The sequence below is a fragment of the Rissa tridactyla genome, chromosome Z, assembly GCF_028500815.1.
Source record: "Rissa tridactyla isolate bRisTri1 chromosome Z, bRisTri1.patW.cur.20221130, whole genome shotgun sequence".
Taxonomy (NCBI): Eukaryota; Metazoa; Chordata; class Aves; order Charadriiformes; family Laridae; genus Rissa; species Rissa tridactyla.
Window position 1 is genome coordinate 64,150,955 of NC_071497.1, and position 19,540 is coordinate 64,170,494.

The 19,540-nt window shown below is 37.9% G+C and overlaps 1 protein-coding gene across 4 annotated transcripts in view; it reads right to left on the reverse strand.

Annotated features, from left to right (window-relative positions):
• CWC27 (CWC27 spliceosome associated cyclophilin) overlaps positions 1-19,513 on the reverse strand; it is a 120,197-nt gene extending 100,684 nt beyond the window's left edge. For 3 of the 4 annotated variants that reach the window (XR_008463903.1, XM_054186596.1, XM_054186598.1), the window contains exons 1-10: positions 19,375-19,513; positions 18,209-18,305; positions 16,497-16,609; positions 14,959-15,102; positions 14,131-14,229; positions 13,854-13,957; positions 12,286-12,355; positions 8,626-8,705; positions 5,404-5,437; positions 607-782 (exon numbers count right to left, since the gene is read on the reverse strand). Coding sequence is in view for 3 of the 4 variants with exons in the window: in XM_054186596.1 (XP_054042571.1) it covers positions 607-782; positions 5,404-5,437; positions 8,626-8,705; positions 12,286-12,355; positions 13,854-13,957; positions 14,131-14,229; positions 14,959-15,102; positions 16,497-16,609; positions 18,209-18,305; positions 19,375-19,416 (959 nt within the window). In the remaining variant the exon portion in view is untranslated. The remainder of the gene's footprint in view (positions 1-606; positions 783-5,403; positions 5,438-8,625; positions 8,706-12,285; positions 12,356-13,853; positions 13,958-14,130; positions 14,230-14,958; positions 15,103-16,496; positions 16,610-18,208; positions 18,306-19,374) is intronic. The other variant, XM_054186597.1, reaches the window with a different exon arrangement.
• Between the last annotated feature and the right edge of the window lie 27 nt (positions 19,514-19,540).

A 19,540-nucleotide genomic window follows, 5' to 3' on the forward strand; every position in this document is an offset into this window, starting at 1 on the left:
TCTAGAGCTGGTTTAATAATTTGAATGCAGTGTTATGCTACTAAACACAGACATATTCCAACCCTCTAAAAACAGCCCTAGATGATATCTAAAAAATGATGTATTAATTGCAGTGTTGAAAAACTGGTACACTTTAAGAATGACTACTGTGTTAAACCAGACTTTAATGGATGACTAGGAAGTCTTTACTTTCTGTTAAGTCTCAGGGCTGGATGACCACCGTGTGTGCAGATAAAGAAACTATAAAACTCAAACTTTACAAATGTATAGGAAGGTAAATTAAATCATGATAAATACATATAAATACTCTTCATTCATAAGTCATGGGGGAAAAAGAAAACTCCCCTACAAGGTACCTATAAGTGCTCAGTGTAACAAAACGTAACTTAACTGTTTGGCTTAAACTGCCAAATGAAACTAAGAAATGAGAAAGTGAAACGCAATTTCATCTTCCATAGTTGGAGATGGGCAAGTGAGAATAATTTTAATATAAATACTAACCTATGAATGTAGTAACTGCAAAACTGGAACTGAGCAGAAAATTTAACTGTAAATAAGCTGAAGGGAAAAATAAAAACAAAACCAAAACCAAAGCACAACACTTACCTGCGACTAGTTGTTTTCTTTTCTGTCTTTGTTTCTTCCTCTTGAAGTTGGTGTTTCGCATTTTCACTTGTATCTATTTTCAACTTCTTGGCAATGCGTTCTTTTATTTGAGATCTTTCATTGCTAGCAGCTTCATCTTCTATGCTATCAGCATCTTCATCATGTTCTTCTTCCTCCTTTATTGATTTAAAATGATAAAACTGCTCCTTTAGTTTTTTTTTTTTAATAAAGAATGTTGAATATGGAAAGATTTTCTTACAAAGATAATCCATCACCAAAAAAAAGAACAATACTTCATTTCAAAGCAAACTTTTCGAACAAATATCTCCTTATTTGCTTCAGAGGGAACAAAAAATTAGAAATATGATAATTAATTATTTTTTCATACACAAATTACATCTTTTTTTATATTGCTTAAAAAAACCTGAAACAGTCTAGTTTAGACTATAAACTGTTGCAGATCTGCAGAAGTCCTCATAGCAATGTGGTATCAGTATGGTCATTGTTCATGAATCCAAAATTTGATCAAGGCAATACATTAAACACTTCCTTAATTTTCCACTAAAAGAAAAACAAAACTTAAGAACTTCCTGCGACAGGGCTATACTACAGTCATGATGGGATGGAAGAGGTTTGCCCATCAGTCTCCATGATGGAATTTATAAATACCCCATTGATCAAAAGAGGCCATGAAAACCCGTGGAATCAATCACCCCAACTCGCTAGAGATACTATGGTTCCAGGCCTAGCAGAGAAAGGCAAAGGGGGATAAACCACCTTGGTTCAAAGACATTTGGAGGGAGAAGTCAGTCATTCCTCTCAGTAATGAAGATGACTGACTAGAGCAAGGCATCTAAGTTTGATTACTTCCTTCCTTGAAGAAGAAAGCCTGCATGGATCTTAATGAAAGGATGCCAGCTCAAATACTACATGGTACATCTTTTCATATTTATTTTGGAGTGATGGTAATTAGCCAAAGCAAAAGCATAAGACACCACATGATTGTAATTTTAATCACACAGAGAGAAAGAACAGACTTAGAAATGGTATTACAGAGGACTGTATTGTATCCAGGAAACTGCCAGGATGTCAGCACTCGGAGAGGAACACCCTAAAGAAAAGGTACAATTCCTGGGTGACTGACAGGCAGGAGGATGAGTAGTATGAAGACCATGTCCATAAACATGGAGAGGGAGAGGGGAAAAAAAAATAATAAAAGAACCAAGACCCATGATTTTGGGAATAGAAGAGAAAAATCAAGAGCTGGATTTCAGATGTTGTATTTGAGTCATTGTTTAGGAATCTTCATACTACCACGCTTAGATTTTAGATTTAGACAAGAGAAGACCAGTCAGGAATAAAATATGAAATCTGTGAATATTCAGCACAGTAAAATAGCTGAATATTTTGTTGATGAAATAACTGAAAGGTTGTTGTGGGAGGGGGGGCTGTCTGTTCTTTTTAAGTAGGGGAAAAAGTGGAACAGGATACGCATTTCACTTAATTTCCCCGAAAGTTACTGTTTGACAGAGGAGATAATGAAACTTTCTTAAGGATTTCTGAAGGGTTACTTGATCAATTATCAGGGAAATGGGGTGACAACATATCTCAATGGCAGGGAGCACAATCCAGAAAAGGAATGTAACAGGACTGTGTTCAAGGTGTTTAACAGCCAAGGATAAAGACAGACTCCTTGCTGAGATTTGGCTAGGACTTAAGAGCATTTCACTGAAACACAGAGTTGGATAGGAGAATGTCTAGAATAAAAATGGACAACGCTAGACAAAATGCAATTGCTAAGTAGTAAGCTAATTAAAAACTACAGAAATCTGAATAGCAGGAGGGGGGTTCCATTGATGGTGTTTTAAAATGGGAGAGACAAAATGGTTCAACTTGTTCAACTCATCTGAATCACCTGCTTCCCAAACCTTCCATACCCCCCACTCTGCACAGGATTTCACCAGTTTCCTCCTACAATAACACTGACAAAATAGGACATAAGCTTCCTCCTCAACCCTTTCCCCTCTTGCAACTCTACTCTTTTCTCCTGCCCAGTCTCCTCCTTCAGTCCCTCCTCTGTCTCATTAACTCTATCTGATCTCATACCTTTTAGAGTCTCATTACTAACTAATAGATTTAACACATTTCTACTCAGAGTGAGCTAGCTACATGACAACTCAGGAGGGAAGTGGCTGTTCAGTTGGATGGTGGTGTTCCTCTAGCGACACAAAAATGCACAATTGTCTGCCTGGAAGCTGTACTAGTTTTTGCTGCTGTTGTTAACTGGGTGGAGTTGTCCTATTCTTCTCTTTGCTCTGGATACAAAAACGTAATGAGAGGTTTTGTGTCAGAATGACTAATGGCTACTCAAATTTAGCCATTTGAGAATCACAGAATGATAGGGGTTGGAAGGGACCTCTGGAGATCATCTAGTCCAACCCCCCTGCCAGAGCAGGGTCATCTAGGACGCGTCTAAGGTGGGTTTTGAATGTCTCCAGAGACGGAGACTCCACCACCTCTCTGGGCAGCCTGTGCCAGTGCTCTGCCACCCTCAAAGGAAAGAATTTCCTCCTCAGGTTTAGGTGGAACTTCCTATGCTCAAGTTTGCGCCCGTTACCCCTTGTCCTGTCACTGGGCACCACTGAAAAGAGCCTGGCCCCATCTTCCTGACACCCACCCTTTAGGTATTTATAAGTATTGATAAGATCCCCCCTCAGTCGTCTTTTTTCCAGACTGAAGAGACCCAAATCCCTCAGCCTTTCTTCATGAGAGGTGTTCCAGTCCCCTAATCATCTTTGTAGCCCTTTGCTGCACCCTCTCCGGCAATTCCCTGTCCTTCTTCAACCAGGGAGCGCACAGCTGGACACAGTACTCCAGATGTGGCCTCACCAGGGCAGAGTAGAGGGGGAGGATGACCTCCCTTGACCTGCTGGCCACACTCTTCTTGATGAATCCCAGGATGCCATTGGCCTTTTTGGCCACAAGGGCACATTGCTGGCTCATGGTCATCCTGTTGTCCACCAGGACTCTCAGATCCTTTTCCACAGAGAAGATTATTAAATTGGAGGGCAGACATCAAGCTTTATCTATCCATAATACTACATGAAACTTACTGTTCAGTAACTAACTGGCAAATAGGAAGAAGAAAACAAATTGCACAGAAAGGGGAAACAAAGGAATGTCACTGGTGGGAAAAAAACGTTCAGTCTTGTGAACACATTTCATATAATGTTTTCATTAATGACTTAGGCACAAAATGAGGTTTAACAAATAGCAATGAGGTACTGCTAATACAAAGGACTCAGCTCTCAAAATATGAAATGTATGATCTTGTGGACTGCAGTAAGAGAAACAAGATGGTATTTAATGGCCTGAACAGCAAGATCAGGCTTTTAGGAATAATAAGAAGGATTTCTCTTACACGCTAGGGACTTGTTATTTGGTGGAGATCTGGAAGAATTATTTGCTCATAGGATGGCAATAAAACTACCAACGTGCTCCAGCTGTGTAAATGTGGAAGCGATCCTGTGATGTGTTAACTGAAATAAATCCAAGTGAGATGATAAAATACTACTACTGCTACACAAGGCTCAGGAAACTGCCTGAAATGCTAGGTTCTAGCTAAGATCTTTCAATGAAATGAAATCTAAGGAGAGCACAAAGAGGAAAAAAAAAAAAAGGTCTTCTTATTTCCTATTTCATGACATTACTATAACAGCATTCACATTAATTAGTCTGAAAAATAAAAATTTAAGTAAATATACCTAACGTATTTGTTCTATATTCCGCAAATCCAGTTCACTTAAACGGCTATTTGAACATCCGAAAAATTATTCATTAAATACCATTCTCAGAACCCTTCTAACACTTAAATGCTCCTGCACAGCAGGAATTACAAAGGAGAAGAGTCCAAAAACCTGAACCCATACGCTTGATAGAAAAAGCAACAGGAAACAGGGTGGAAGCAGACTATTTTCTTTATTTTAGGCACAAGAATAGGATAGATTGTGTCTTTCCTTCGCTTCCACTGTGCATCAACTAACAGTGAAGTAGCTGTGCATGGTGGATAGATACAGAAAATGGTACTTTTCAGGATTCAGTTTGGGGAATGGGGGATTACATTCTTAGTCAAATATTATACCCTTGTCTCAACAGCAACTCAAAGGGGTACCCCCATGACCTACAGCTCGAGGCAGAGACATACTTCACCTAGCAACTTTACTCTGCACCATGTATGGCAATCTCCTTGTAATTAAAATAGCCTCCATGCTTGGTTAAATGTTACTGCTTGGTTATTCAGATTTCCTCTCTTTCAGAGGTGACAGTCTTCATCAATACAATTTAAATGATAAATATTCACTGAAGTTTTGTTTCCTTGAAGAAATCTTTCTAACAGGACTCTCAGTCATACACAGATTTCCCCTCCGACATCTGAGTTATATCACTATTCATGACAAACTTAACTTTTTTTTTTTTTAAAAGCAATTTCAGTGCTTTTATTATTGGTTTGTCACTCTGTGATACGTAACCTCCCATACACCTAATATAATGACTGAAATATCTGGTAATCAGTTTTTAAAAAATACAGTAGATGGTAGAGTTATTACTGCATACTCTGTTGTGAACGTTCACAATGGCCAAACCTTTGAGCTCTGAAAGGGCCTCCAGCTTTTGCTGGAAATCTGACTTGAGCTCGTTAGTTTTCAAAAACCTCTAAAGTAGCATTTGTTCCCCTAAGAAAATCTAATTCACACACAGTAAAAATCAAAGACTTACTTGTAAAAAAAAGTTACTTACCTCACTCAAATCCCCTTCTTCACTTGCTGCTTCACTAAAAGAAGAAAAATAATCATAAGTACTCTGAAGTACCAGAGGATATTTAAAATACTGTTTAAAAAAACCAGTTCTTCAATGAAAAATTTTGTTTGGTTAGCTACTTGAAATTTTAGTGAACCTAGTCATTTATATCATCCTCATATTAATCTTAAAAGTACCAATTAATCGTACTTTCTATCATTTGACTGTAATAATCCTTTCTGATTAGAAATGTTTAAAAACACAGGATAAATTCTAATCATATCTTGAGCTATCTAGCCAAAACACTAATGTTTTGTCTAAAAGAAAAAAATAAACAACAAAACTCACTTAATATGGATGGTTTTGATCCCATATATTAAACAATTTCTAGCACCTCATTGCAAATAGTCTATATTTTTGAAAGCCTTCTTTATATAGGCATGTTTGACATGCTCTATACTGATAGTTATGGTTAACATCAAAATTTTCATGTGTTATACAACTAGTTTAGTGTATTAAAAAAGGCATCTATTTGAATATACTAAAGCTAACATATCCACTATTAATTGTCACAAACAGAGTTTTCCATCCCACACTTTAAAAAAGAAGTTAAGTTAAAGAAACAACGCAAGGAATATTAAAGGAGTCTCCAAAGTCAAGGCTTTGAGGTGCACTCTAAAACATCAATAAGTCATCAAGGTCATCAAAGAAACCATAAATTTGCTGGAATCATTGCCATTAATTTAATTTAAAAATTAATCCAGGGAATTATTTCTTGACAGAAGATTATAATTTAAGAAACAAAAAACAATCCACGTTTGTAAGTATTAAAGAAAATATCTAGAATACTTCCAGGTCTGCAACTCTGATGTCAGTCATGAACAAGTAGAAGCCATGGTAAGAGGTAAGACGATCTACTTGGGATTTGTGACATGGCTATAAAGGGAACTGCCTTACCAACCTCTGGGAGGGTTTTGAATGGGCTACACGTGGTTGTGGATGATCTCTCTGGTGTATCTGGACTCACACAGAATCTCTAATCAAAGGTTTTTAAAGAAACTAAGCAGTTCTGGGGTGATGGGAAAGTCCACGCATGAATAAAGAGATGGTTAAAAGACAGAAAACAAAAGTTAGAAGCAAACAATCACTTCTTGCAATGGAGGAAGATCACTAGTGTATATCCACAGTAGTCTGTGTTGGGGCTTGAGCTGTTCAGTGAACTCAGAGACAAAGCAAGCAAACTGCCACGTCACTGAATTTTTTGATAATACTGAGTTACTCAGGGTAGTAAAGTCAAGAGCAGACTGAAGAACTGCAGGAGGACTTAAATTATGAGACAATAAAATGATAGATGAAGTAGATAAAAGTAAAGATACACACATGAGGAAAAGTAGTCCCACATACAGAACAAGGAACTCTCAGCTGACCATCATTGATCATGATGTGCCTCTCAGGGCTCTGTACTGGGACCAGTACTGTTCAATACCTTCATCAATGACACAGACAGTGGGATCGAGTGCACCATCCGCAAGTTTGCAGATGACACCAAGCTGAGTGGTGTGGTTGACATCAGACTCTGTATCAATACAGAGTTCCACAGAGGGAAGGGATGCCATCAAGAGGGACCTGGACAAGCTCATGAGGTTCAACAAGACCAAATGCAGGGTCACACACCGGGGTTGGGGCAACCCCCATTATCAATAGAGGCTGAGGGATGAAGGGATTAAAAGTGGCCCTGAGGAAGATTTGAGAGTATTGGTGCACGAAAAGCTGGACAGGAGCTGACAATAAGCGTTCGCACCCCAGAAAGCCAACTGTATCCTGGGCTGCACCAAAAGAAGTGTGGCCAGCAGGTGAAGGGAGTTGATTCTGTCCCTCTACTCCACTCTCGTGAGACCCACCTGGAGTACTGCATCCAGCTCTGAGGCCCCCAATATAAGAAGGACATGAACCCATTGGATCGAGTCCAGAGGAGGGCCACAAAAATGATCAGAGGGATGGAACATCCCTCCTACGAAGAAAGGCTGAGAGAGTTGGGGTTGTTCAGCCTGGAGAAGAGAAGGCTCTGGGGATACCTTATTGCATCCTTTCAGTACTTAAAGAAGACTTATAAGAAAGATGGGGACAGACTTTTTAGTAGGGTTTGTTGCGGCAGGACAAGGAGTAACAGTTTTAAACTGAAAGAGGGTAGATTCAGACTAGATATAAGGATGAAATTTTTTACAAGGAGGGTGGTGAACAGGTTGTCCAGAGAGGTGGTAGATGCCCCATCCCTGGAAACATTCAAGGGATGTTTGGACAAACACTGGACAGGGCTCTGAGCAACTTGATCTAGTTGAAGATGTCCCTGCTCATTGCAGGGGGGTTGGACTAGATGACCTTTAAAGGTCCCTTCCAATCCAAACTATTCTATGACAAGCAATTCTTGGAGTTGATATATTTTCATGGAATTAGCTCAATATTCAACAGTGATTAAAAGAGCAAATCAGAAGTTAAGAAGTATTAAACAGAAGAGAAAACAGAGACTATCTTTATGCAACTATACAGATTTGTGATTCACCTCATTTTTAATATGTTGTTTAGATTTGGAAAAAAAAAAAAAAAGAAAAGATACTTTAGAACAGAACCAGGTCTGTGAAGAGCAACAAGAATAACCACAGGTACAGAATAACTTCTGTGTGAAGAAAAGTTGAGTAGGCTTTAAACGTTTAGGCTAGAAAAGAGATGGCCTAAGAAGAGACTGTGGTAAAGAGCGGTATAAAGGGACTGACTGCTCACTACCTCTTCCAGCATAAGAGAATTATCAAATGATAGCAGTAGCAGCCAGCTTCAGAACAAAAAGGGGAGGTACCACTTCTTGCAGCAGACAGGAGGATGTGAATGTAAACACTATTACAAGAGACTGAACGAGTACTTTGATGGGAGCTCTATTAAGGATTACTGAATAGATGAATCACATCAAAATCTGACAGTCCCCTGAACTGAAAGCAGATGGAGGCTGGGAGACTAATCAGGTAAACATTATGCTTGCCCTGCTTTTATTCTCTGTTGGGCATTCACTGACAGACAATGTTGGGGACAGCACAGAAGGTTAGAGGAACATTTGGTCCAATCCAGCATTGCTATTCTTAATTTCTTAAAGAGTAACAGACAAACAATGAGTACATATGATGCTAATCCTGAAAGTAAATCCTTTCTGGAAATTGGAAATCACATATTAACCTTCTGACAGCAGGAACTGAGCTTAGATGTGGATCATCCTTCAGTAGATCATGACTACTTTTACTTTTTCCTTTCATGCTCTGTTAAAAAAACAAAAAGAAAAGAGAAGAAAAAAGGTATTATAAAATTTCAGTGTTTGAGGGAACAGATGGTGAAAAAGGATAACGGTAAGAAAAAGACAACTTATTTCTTGTTAGCTTTAGCCTAACCGGTAAGCACAAATACTTTTAACAGCAGAACAGAGAAGGTGTTCCACCAGAAAGAGGTGAATCAAACTGACTACATAAATTTAAAAAGTATTTTTGCAATAGCAATGCACTTAATTTTAAAGGAAAGAGGTAAAAAAAAAGAGAAAAAACAAAGAGACTGTTTAATTGTCACAATCATTACACATCATAAAGAGACATGGTCTAGCACTATATAGTTTAGTGAATGAAGAGGTAAGAACTTGACTTTCCAATAAAATCAAACACCACATAAGAACCTCAGGCAGAAAGACAGCAGCAAGAAAGCACTCCCCATGCTAATCCAGACTGAAATCAGACTGAAAATCTCTTTTACAGAAACAGTCTGTATTGTGACCTGAATGTCTCCATTTCAGCTGCACCTTATAATCCTTTCAGGAAGACAATTGTTGTGTGGATAATAAAATCTTACTCATTTAAACACAACTTCAATTTTTTATCATGTGGAAAAAGAACGACTAACATATTCAGCAACATGAAGAATTACCTCCTTCAACAACTAATTTGTGCATGTGTGTTCAGGAGCTAGATAAAACATAACACAAGTGCTTACCACCTTTGCAAACTGCTAGAAACAAATACAATTAAATGAGCAGTTTGGACACTGAAAGGTTCAGATTAAACACTAATCAACACCCAGTGGGCATCCCACTGTCAGGTCCCTGAGTGCACTAACAGCCCTACTGGCCTTGAGGAGTTTCACCTGGAAATCCTCTGCCCATAATAACCATTTCATCTTAGGCCTGACAATCCAGAGGTATACCTGTGTCTAACCCTGTCTTCTGGACGGGCCTTTTGGACCCACATTGTAGACTTTCTCCAGCCCTGTCTCCCGTTGCATCTCTTGCTGCTTCTGACTGGAATCTCAGATGGGGACCTTGGTCTTGGTTACTGCTTGCCGTGTCTAGGACTGTTGATGGACCCTGTTACCAGCAACCTATTCTGCCTGCTGCATCCAGACCCTGTGGGATTGTGCCCCTGCTGGTGAGTGCGCTGCCTGTGCAGGAATCACTCTTGCCTCCTCACTCACCCTCCCTCATGCAGCAGAAGCTCTTGCCACTCCCCCTTGACACAAACTTCCCTAACCCTGTGATGTCTGCCTTCTATAACCTCCTGGCATACACAAATTTACTAAGATTCATACTCTCTATAATATAACCATTTAGAGACTCTCCTGATACAGAAGACACAATTTGACCTCTAGCGTTTAAAAGACACCAATGGCCCTATTCCCTTGTTTAATCTCCCTTTGAAAGTATTTACACTTCTCACTTCCACCATGTTCTGTTGCATAAATCCTCACAACTTAAATTCCAAGAGGAAAAAAATACTTCTTTGTATATTTATTTGCTTATTTATCCTTGTGTCTCAACTTTCATATTGTAAGAAATAAGGAATAATCATTATAATCTTTCCCTTCCTCTCTTCTGTTTTTTTTTTTTTTTATTTTATTTTAAAGTTACCATGATCCATATTCCCAGTTATCCTTCTTGCCCTTCTTTGTACAGCCTCAGGAATAAGAGTCTGGTGATGTACTGCAGCAAAAGCAAAATATATTTCCTCGCTTAGACTAAGTGTAGTGCAGGCTGAACAAGTCCAGAGTAGAAAATTGTTCATAATGGGGAAGATGGAGAAAAAACTTAGGAAGCCATTCTTAAATTCAGTACTCACTTGGTTACTATGATGTGACTGAGACAAGAATTCTTATTTTTCACATCTAAACATTAAACCATTAAATACCATAAAAATTTCATCCTGATATATGGTGTTTTAATTTACTCTTTATATAATTTTAGCCCCAGCCTCACTACACTAAAAATTAATTAAAAAATGTTCCCTTTTCCCACATCTATTAAAGGATTCCTCAGCTACCGGCAGATTTTCCTCTCAACCTCAGTCCTGAAAACATACAATTCTTACTTTGAAACAAGCAAGACTTACTGCATCTAGCAATCAAAAAAAAAAGTTCACAGATTCACAGATTCTGATGTCCAAGAATCCCATTACTAACTTTGACTTTCAATTTTTCTTATCAAAAACAGAGAATGAAAGTTCGTGCTGAAGTTCACATATTTCATCAACCTCATCAAGACAAAGATAATGTCCAGAACTATAGAGATACTATCAAACCTATTAGAAACAAGCAATGAGGTTTGGGGAAGAAAAGTTTCATTGCGTTATAAGGAATTAATAGAAATTTTTCATAAACTGTTGATTTGGTTATTTTGCCAGCTACAGCTAGTCCAGGATTTAGTCAGGATAAATACGAGGATGAGATTTTAAGACAGTTGAAAACAGCATGACAACACTGAAACTGGACTTGTCACAAAAGAGATGTTCTATTTAGATAATTTTAAACTGAAAAGCAAGTGTTTGATGTGAAAGGGAAGAACATCAAAGCAACCAAATTAAATGCAATATTAAAAACTAGACTTATACCAACAGTGGAACTGCAGATGAGCATGTTAAACAAGTATAGTTAGTCTGACTGGTAAGTTGAAACAAGAAAGAAAAATAGTTAAAACTAACTGTTGCGACAAACCTCACCTATCATCCTGACTGCTACTATCTCATTAATATTGTTCATCATTATTCATTGGGTTTTTTTGTATTTTAACTAAATCCTGAGGGCTGAGGACCATTTTTTCACTTATGTGGTACAGTACTCAGCACCATGTAGTCTGATCACTAACTGAGGCAGGCAGATACTTGGACCATACAAATAAGTAAGACAGACTAGGGCTCTAAAGAAATAATTTGGTCAGCAGTAGAATAATTTGGTCTCAGTAGAAATGAGAATGACAACTTGTTGAAGAAATTTTTAAACCAATGTTATTTAAGAGGCAAAGTCAGGTTAGGAAATGCTAGATTAACTACCTATGCAAGCCTAATTCTGTAAATGTGTCCAATTCACAATAGTGCAATATTTAATTATGATAATGCACTATTTTCCCCACAATACTCCACTTAATTTTACACACAGAATGGACATACATAAGAAAATGGAGCTAAGAATGCACTGGCAATGAACAAGTTGATCTATTTCAAATCTCAAGCATTTTACTGTCGAATCAGACTCTTGTAATTAAGGAGGTGAAGAAGAACGAAGTTTCTATCACCTCCATGAATTTTAAACAGTAGACATAGATCTACCCTATGAAGTATGACATTTTATGTTTATGGAAATGTAAAAATATCATGCAGTAACTGAAGGCATCTTCAAAGTTAGAAAAGTTAAAAACCTCTGTTTTTTCAAAAGGTTAAAATAGTAGAAGATAAAAATTGAAGTAATTTCTAGTATTATTGCTCAAAACTCAAATGTAAGAACAAGATGAAGAACTTTAAAGCTTTTACTAACATGCAAAAAAGGTAAAATTAAGTTGAAAAGAAAACAGGGGATGATTTGGTAAGGTACCTGACTAACTCTATTGACTTCCTCCTCCTCTTCTTCAGCTTCTTCCCCAAAGGAAAGCAGGTTAAAATTTCTTTAAGAGAGAAAACACATTCTGTAGTATGACTTGAAATACTGTCTTATTAATATTCTATAAACTTTACACATATTACTTTCATATTGTATGTGATTCTTTTTGTCCTGCTAAATGTACCACTTTCAAACAACTACAACATGTTGTTTTGCAATAAACCATGAATATTTTGAAAAGCGTGTTCTATTCTATTCCTGAGACAAAACAATCAGGATAGCTAAGCACCAGTTAGAACATGGTAAGATGGAATTTAAGAAATTCTGCTTTGACTAAGTTTCACAGAATCTCAAACGCTGACAGCTCTGAAAGCAGAGAAGTTGTATTTTTATTTTTTTTTTTCATCTAACAGAGCAACATTGAAGCACCAAACATAAAATTTGCAAGATGTGACAGCTCAGCAAGGCATCAAATGCACACACATTCACAGAATGTAATTAAAAGGAATCATGATCTTTTATATTTTTTTTTCCAATAGTAATTATTTATAATATGCTGGAAATAGTCAGTTGCAATGTGTTGTATTTCTGTCCAACAGAACTGACAGCATACACACACTTTAGATTTCCTATTACTTTTCACGACAGATTTAGGACTACCAAATTTCATTCACAGAAACTGAAATTTCCCATGTCAAATGCCTGACTTTTGCGAAGGTGTTTAGTGGGAGAGATGTGATAACTGATAAAATAAGTTCAAAAACCTCAAACAAATGAGCTGTGCCATAGTTACTAGTACGTATTAACCTCAGTGTCATTTCAGCCCCAAGAGCACCATTACGCAACTCCCTCCGATGGGAAAGGTTTAAGCTACCTTGTACCTCTCTTTTACAACAAATTATCAGCACACATGAAACAGTTACAGCTCAGCTGATGCACAGTAACGACTTCAGTCACAGCAACTAAATGTCTATCATCTCTTCACAAACAGCAAAGACAGGTTTGCTAAGGTTAGAGAACATTCCTCTGTGCATTTTGGTAAAGCCTTGTGTTTCAAAAGCAGAAATAGAAAATTACCAAGTTGCAAATTAAAGGTGAAAGAAAATTAACCACCACTTGCTTAACAAAAAAAACCCAACCAAACAAACCAGCAGCTGAGGGAGCTGGGGTTGTTCAGCCTGGAGAAAAGGAGGCTGAGGGGAGACCTTGTCGCTCTCTACAACTACCTGAAAGGAGGCTGTAGTAAGGTGAGGGTCGGTCCCTTCTCCCAAGTAACAAGCAGTAGGACAAGAGGAAATGGCCTAAAGTTGCGCCAGGGGAGGTTTACGATGGATATTAGGAAAAATTTCCTCACTGAAAGGGTTGTCAAACATTGGAACAGGCTGCCTAGGGAAGTGGCTGAGTCACCATTCCTGGAGGTATTTAAAAGATGGGTAGACATGGTGCTTTGGGAAATGGCTTAGCGGTGGTTTTGTCAGTGTTAGGTTAATGGTTGGACTCGATGATCTTAAAGGTCCCTTCCAACCTAAACAATTCTATGATTCTATGTTGCGTATATTTACTTTGTGCCTTTTACTTTGGACTTTTTAATTTCTTCTTCTGGTTTGTCCTTCTTCAGCTTTCTATTTGGTCTTGGAACAATGTCATCAAAAGGATTAAACAAAACCTGTTAAAAAAGTAATATTTTAGACACATCTTTAATAAGCATTTTGTTATAATTAAATTATTCCATATTTTATAAACAATATATAAAGAGACATGCCAAGTTTTCCTACTAGAACACAGACTTAGAACACAAAGACTTTTAAACCTTCAAATTTCAAACCAGAACATACTCACCTCACTACTTCTTATTTTGTGTGGACTGAGAGGTCTCTCTTCCTTGTCAACTTCTACTTCAGCCAACCGCAACATGTTATATATTGTATCTCCCGTAACCTGTCAAATTTATAAAAGAGGTTTGAAGTCCTTGCCTATAATTTTTGTTAACTATTCTGCAAAATGCAAGGCTATTATTATGTAAAGAATTTTCAAAATACAAATGACATAGGAAACACTGTAAGCATGTAAGACTTCTAAAAGACAGCAAGTACAATGTCCAAAGGTTTGGGCTTTTTCAAATTTAACTGTTGAAACAGTTTAAAAGTTGAAGGTAGCTAAAACTGCATTTTTGAGACCATATAGCAGGGAAGATGTGAAATTCTTATTGTGAGCTGTGAAAGAGGAAAATAAAGACAATGTGAAGTAAAAAAAATAGTTGTGTTCTTTTCTTTCAAGCAAATTGTGAGAGTGGTAAATTCATCTTATGTTTTTTCTTTCCCTGATTTTTCTTGGGTAACTAGAATTTACAAACGGAATTTTCTAACATGTCACTAGTGTTAGATGAACTGATTAATAAGACAGAACCATAATAATATTAGTAAGATTATTCAAAGGAAGCACAACATGAAAATATAATTCAGAAGAATAACAACAGCAAAGTAGATACTTATGGGAACGACCTGTAGAAACATTTCTACCAGGCATGAGAAACAGAAAATGGAGACAGCTTAGAAAGCAGTAAAATAAATTTCAAATGTATGTAGCAGCGAACAACACTAAAATAGCCTTTGAATACAGAGGAGCTTCAGTCAAACTCAAACTGGGACTCTAGTCCATGTGGCAGACCTTTCCAAAGATTGTGTGCTTGTTATTAAGTTCATCTGCACGACCCAACGTAAAGAAAAATTGACTCCCGTTATCATGGGGCCCAGCATTTGCCATAGCAACAAGTCCTCTTCGATTAAATCGCAGTCGTGAGTGGAACTCATCCTGGAAAAGACAGAAGAGAAATGAACGCAGTTTAAGTAAGTAACTATATTTTCCACTTCTTTAGCTATGGGCTATTTACATCAATGCACACACCGAAAACGTGCTGTTAATTTTCTTTTAAATTCAGATGGTAGTAAAACTCTAACGACTCTAAAAAGTCTTTTGAAACTTAATGCCATAATTGTATTTAAAAGCTTCTGTTTTCATCAGAAAAGATATTTTTTAATCAATGCTTTTTTCTTCTTAGTGCCTACAATAATGCAAACAAATGAACAATCTTCTTTGAGAAGAAACCACAGACACAAAACCAACAAATGACAAAAACTAGAAACTGGTATATCAAGAATGGAAAGACACACGATTTAATAAAAACTCTAAGTTCTGTCTTGGTAACTTTATCTTTTTTTAGTCATTGCCAACGAATCAATTGTTATTCATTACTTTTGTTGGATTGATGCATTTCTAAAAGTAATTGCACTTCATACATTTCTTGTAAAACTAGCATTCTTGTTAATCACTGTATTTAGGGGAAAAAAATCCTACTTCATGTAAAATAACTGGAAGCTCAAAAACAGTATAGCATTGCAAAAATCCACACGAAGAACATGTTCTGGACCATAAGAAAGGACTACTTTCAGAGCAAAGTGAAAGCTATGAGCAAAATAATAATACCATGACAATATCACAATTCCAAACACTGCAATATTGAGATATCACAAATTTTAAGCAGCAATGCTACTACAATATTGGTCATGTTTGTTTTGTTCTCTGCTCAGGTACCAACCCCTTCCACAAACTTCGCTTTCCTGTTGTAGGTACAAATCTACTCTAGCAGTAGGGAGTTGGAAGGCCCAGAGCCAGGCTATGCAGCTTCAGTCACGAGTTAAGGTGCCTGCCCCATCTGAAATAAAACAATCGGGCAGAACAGAACAGAGCTGCTGTGCGTGTGTAGCTTCACTCAGGATCCGAGCCTCCTGGTTAAGAGGTGAGCCCTGCTGGTATCAACAATACCAATGAACACATATACAACATTGAGACCTTTGCTAAATGAATTACAATATGCATAAACAATGTACATTTCTGCATCTGAGTTTGCCACATATCAACAACAACTCTTCATTCATCCCCCTCACTATTTTTCCTTCTGAAGTTCATACTAGTATACATTATACATGCTAGTATACATTTATCATAGTATCCGGACAGCTAGATTAAGAACTCTCAATTCAAAAAGGCAACTCAAAAATACTGAAGCAACATGTGAAAGCAATTACTATACATGTATAATGTTGCATTTCTAATGTAAGATTTGTTTTCTCACAATCTAACGCAGTAGGAAGAACAACTGGTAGAGAATAACCAAAAATTATTGCATAAGAGATACAGATACATACTTTGAAAGGAGCTCCATAGATTGAATCTCCACCTGATCCAGTACCAGTGGGATCACCTCCCTGCACTATAAAGCCAGGCACTACTCTGTGAAATATTGTGTTGTTGTAATACTCTAAAAAAAGAAAAATATGATAATAAATACATATAAGTGGTCTAAAAAAATCAAACTTTCATATAAATTATACAGAAATGTCCAGAGACTGAAGTTCCAGAAAGCAAGCACTATAACTGGATTCTGATATTCCGACTGGCTTTCCTCCTCTTCCACTGTCTTGCTCAGTGTGACTGTACCTCAGCTACAAAGTATCGCTGATGACATTTATGAAAAAAAAAATAAAAAAAAAAATGGTGGCATATGCTTCTGTTGCAAAAGACACTGCAAATCACTGACAAGATGATATTGATGAATTATTTTCTTTTCAGCTTTCAAGTTTGGAATGATACTACCAATGTACATCAACTTAAAAGGAATGCTAAAACTACTATGCCTTGTCCCAGTCAACATCTCACATACATCTTTAGCCGTATCCATACACCAAATGATTAGCGTTTTCAATCACCAGCATGGAACACAAGTGTCACCTCTTTCACCACCTACACTGTACCCAAACTGATCATTTTCAGGGAACGAAATATTCTACTTCCCAAGTTATCCTCTTTTATCTATCTATCAGGTAACGGTGAGGAGATTGTAAGAAAACAAAAGGAATGAAAACTTAACTTTACTTGACATATATCTCTGGTTGATTTTTTTTTTTTAAAGAAATAAAAATAAGTCTGCTGAATGCTGCAAGACAAAGCAGGATCTGCAAATGTTACAGCATAGACAGCTGTATTCATGGATGGTTATATACTAGGATACTCACAACAGAAATACCAACATTTATTATACAAAGCATAGGATCCTACACAGCAGTCAGACAAATTCAGAAAGGAAATAAAGCACAGCTCTTTAACACTGAAGATAACTGAACTCTTATGACTTACCAAGTGCTAAGAAATTGATTTACCATTGCAAAAAATCTCCACATTATGCATAAGAACACGGAACAGGCTGGATCCGTGCTGGAGGCACAAATCCTAGACTGGTGTTTTTCCTTAACAGAGGACAGCTAAAAGAACTCTGAAGTACTCTATAAATGCATAAATGGGATAATAGCAGCAGCTAGAAAACACATAAAGGCACCAGGTCCTTCACAAATTCTTGTTACTGTTTTCCCAATAGGAAGCTTCTCATTCTGGTACCCATTACTTCAGTGAAGAGCATTACAGAGCTTCCACCAACAAAAAGCTACAGCAAATGAAACATTAGAGGCCCTCATGAGAAAAATGAAAAGGTAGTAAAGATGATGAAATCACAATTTTGGAGGATGGAGGATCATTGCCATTTCGTACATACATTAAAGTAGTTGTTATAATCTGTAGAGACTTGCTGAAAATAAGCCTTCCCAAACCTCTGACATACAACTTTTCAGTAATACTATGTCATCTGCTCCATTTGAGAAAACCATCTAAAGTTTTTATTTTTTTACACGGGGTTCCTTAATAACGTTGAAAAACATTGTCTGACTGTTAGTTAATATTTTTTAAATACAAATAAATTAATTAGCTATTAAAATTAAAATATAATTATGACCTCTATTTTACAAAAAAAGGCAAAAAAATTGCATATGAAATAATTTCAACAACTCCTATCCCATTCAGTCATTACCTTCCATACAAAGCTGGATGAAATTTCGACATGCTTTTGGTGCTTCTTTTGACCATAATTCTATATCTATATCTCCTGCTGTTGTTCTAAGCAAAACCTATAAAAACCACAGATAAATACACCATTAGTTTTATTGTAAATTAGTCACCAATCAAAGAATATCATTGCTAAGCTAAAAAAATACTTCTGCATTCATTATATTAGTAACAACAGTAGACATTCAAATGTGCCATGTAGCTACTATTAGGTATAGATAGCGCTGTCAAAACTTAAGATACAGTTCTGACTCAACATGTACAATAAAGCTTCAAGGCCAATGACTTGGTATCTGGCACAACAGAAACTTAGATATCCTTTAACACTTCCATAATGGAAACTGCATGTAAAAAAAAAAAAAAAAAAAAAAGCCGTAAGCCGTATACCTCCAAAGACATACAGAATTACAGAACAGTTTAAGTTGAAAGCAACCGTAAAGATCATCTAGTTCCAACCCCCCGGCCCTGGGCAGGGACACCTCCCACTGAACCCGGCTGCTCAAAGCCCCATCCAGCCTGGCCTTGAACGCTTCCAGGGATGGGGCATCCACAACTTCTCTGGGCAACCTGTTCCAGTGTCTCACCACCCTCATAGCGAAAAATTTCTTACTGATATCTAATCTAAATCTACCCTCTTCCAGTTTGAAGCCACTACCCCTCGTCCCATCACTACATGCTCCTAAAACCTCTCTTGCGAGTAATAGTATTAAATTCAGTAAGAGATCATAAAAAAGTTCAGAACCTACAGACATAGTCAAGAACAGAAAAAAATTAAATGCTTTACGCCGTGCTTTGACTCGCGTAATATCTGTACGGGCTATATCACCTCCAAGTAACTTTAACCAAACCAGCACCACAACACTCAAGTCGCCACCACACGCAGACAGCGCACACCCTCCTCACCTGTGTGTCCCCCACCCCCTACAACACCCCCCACACGCCTGCAGAGCCCCGTTGGAGCACAGGGCTTCCTCACCCGCACCCCCCGAGGAGCCCACACCCCCCCAGCAGCAGCAGCTCCCCGTCATGGGCACCCCCTCACCGACGCTGCAGTACAGCTCGCATCCACCCCACGGGCCGGTCGGGCCTGGCCTGCCCGTGGCCCACCGCAGCCCCTGCCCCCGACCTCACCTTGCCGTTGGTGGGGGGCTCCTGGATGTAGATGTTGCTCATGGTGGGGAAAGGAGGGTCCCGGTAGGTCCCAGACCACCCAGGTTCAACACGCGGCTACGCTTCGCCTCTAACGCTTCCTACCAACGGTGAACCTCCCGCCATCTTGGGCGCCTCTATTCAGCCC